General features: G+C 48.0%; 1 protein-coding gene across 1 annotated transcript in view; it reads left to right on the top strand.

Moving 5' to 3' along the window:
- Window positions 1-957: 957 nt before the first annotated feature.
- LOC130110441 (slit homolog 3 protein-like) overlaps window positions 958-2,125 on the top strand; it is a 39,687-nt gene continuing 38,519 nt past the window's right edge. Inside the window, 1 exon segment of the mRNA XM_056277550.1 lies at window positions 958-1,028. Coding sequence (XP_056133525.1) covers window positions 958-1,028 — 71 coding nt within the window.

Raw genomic sequence — 2,125 nt, 5'->3', positions numbered from 1 at the left:
TCTGCCTCAAAGCTTTCCAAATAAAGAATTAATTGGATTCGACTCTTACCTGATGAGATTGGAAGCGAGATTATTTTTTATTGTGTGTGAACTGATCGGTCACCGACTCTGGGCTCTCTCATCTCAGCATGAGTTGCCTTCTCCGCCCATAGAGGGCAGCAGCACTGCTGCAACCTTGAGAAGAGGCAGCTATCAGAGAGGATCGGCAATGAGAGGATACAGAGGGGGGATTTTCAGATGTCACCATCACGGAGAGATGTCGCCACTCCACGTGTCTACTGTTTCACTGGCGATCCACCTCCTCCTAGCACACACACACACACACACACACACACACACACACACACACACACACACACACACACACACACACACACACACACACACACACACACACACACACGTACTTCTATCTATGCGAGGACTCCTCATTGACTACATTCATTCCCTAAGCTTAACCATCAGCGCTACATGCCTGGCCCGAAAATAGACCCTTACAGAACTGAGGAGCGGCCAAAACTGTCCTCACTTTGCAAAAAATGTCCTCACTCCGATGGTTAAAGGCTCAGGTTAGTCCTCAGAAAGATAGAAGTACAAGAACACGCGCGCGCGCAAGCACGCGACAGTTACGCGCGCGCGCACACACGCACACAATCCACAAACCCAAACGGAGAAATCCTTTGGATTGCTATAGGATGAAGATGACTTCTAAAACCACTTGAGACCGTGACCAAATCAATATCTAATTTCGTAAAAAAAAAATCAAGTCCCGTTAACAGAATTTCCACTGATCTCCCAAACTGACCATGTATCAGCTGAAATGCGTGAGCTCAGCAGCCTGCTTTAACCATTAGCGCACCTACACTGATACAGCTCCCTATAGAGCGCGTGCTCACAGATAATAACGATGTTGATGTTTTCAGATGATGTTGCTTAAAACACACTTTGAAGTTCAAGATGGAGAGTCCCGCATCTTTACTTGGCAACGTTTTCCATCGGAGTCATCTGAAACTTTTCCCCTCGGGAAAGTAAGTCCCGTTTATACGACAGAGAGAGAGAGAGAGAGAGAGAGAGAGAGAGAGAGAGAGGAGAGAGAGAGAGGAGAGAGAGAGAGAGAGAGAGAGAGAGAGAGAGAGCGTTTCTGTTTGGGAAGATAAGAGAGGGCAATGAAAGTTTGCTGAACTCCCACTCTCACTTTCTGGAGAGAGAGAGAGAGAGAGAGAGAGAGAGAGAGGAGAGAGAGAGAGAGAGAGAGAGAGAGAGAGAGAGAGAGAGAGAGAGAGAGAGAGAGAGAGAGAGAGAGAGAGAGAGGAGAGAGAGAGAGAGAGAGAGAGAGAGAGAGAGAGAGAGAGAGAGAGAGAGAGAGAGAGAGAGAGAGAGAGAGAGAGAGAGAGGGAGAGCGAGCGAGGGAGGGAGGGAGAGCGAGAAAGAGAGAGAGCCGAGAGGGGGGGGGGTTTGGGGCAGACCGAAGTACAAATTCGGACATAGTCTCACAAGTTGAGGCGCACCAGGCAGTGTTGCGCGCCGCTGTTCAACTTTTCTTCTTCTGGTCTCCCCCTCTCTCTCTCTCTTTCTGTTCTGACTGTAAGACGCCTACACGACACTTATTTCAGCCGCTTATCATTTCGGATGCCGGTGAAGTGAAGTGATGTTGGTGTTGGTGTGTGTGAGGAGGCGGTCACACCAGAACTGAACGTTTTAAACGTCGGAAACGTGTGTGAGTGTGTGAGCGTGTGTGCGTGCGTGTGTGTGTGTGTGTCAGACCGTGAATGCTATTTTGGCATATGGGGACTTTTTGAATGAGTTCGTTTTGGCTACGAAGGAGATCCACTTCTTTTCTATCTTTACGCACCGACTCGACTTGATGCACGCGAAATAAGTTTCCGCCGCTCCTAAAATCTGCCTTTCCATCGTCTTCATCTCTTCCTCCTTCGCTTTTTGTTTAATAGTAAAGAAAAATCGGAGTGTGCGCGAGGGGGACCTTTGACGGACTGCGAAACTTCCAAATCGATTTCTTTGGGGGAAACTTTGGTCAACTTCTGAGACGGTGACCGTCATTCGATCGCGGCTCTCAATTTCACTTTTTTTGTTTTTGTTTTTAATTTTTCATCACCTCGCTTGTCTT

This window comes from Lampris incognitus, chromosome 1, assembly GCF_029633865.1.
Source record: "Lampris incognitus isolate fLamInc1 chromosome 1, fLamInc1.hap2, whole genome shotgun sequence".
NCBI lineage: Eukaryota > Metazoa > Chordata > Actinopteri > Lampriformes > Lampridae > Lampris > Lampris incognitus.
This window is presented reverse-complemented; position numbering and strand designations above follow the sequence as displayed.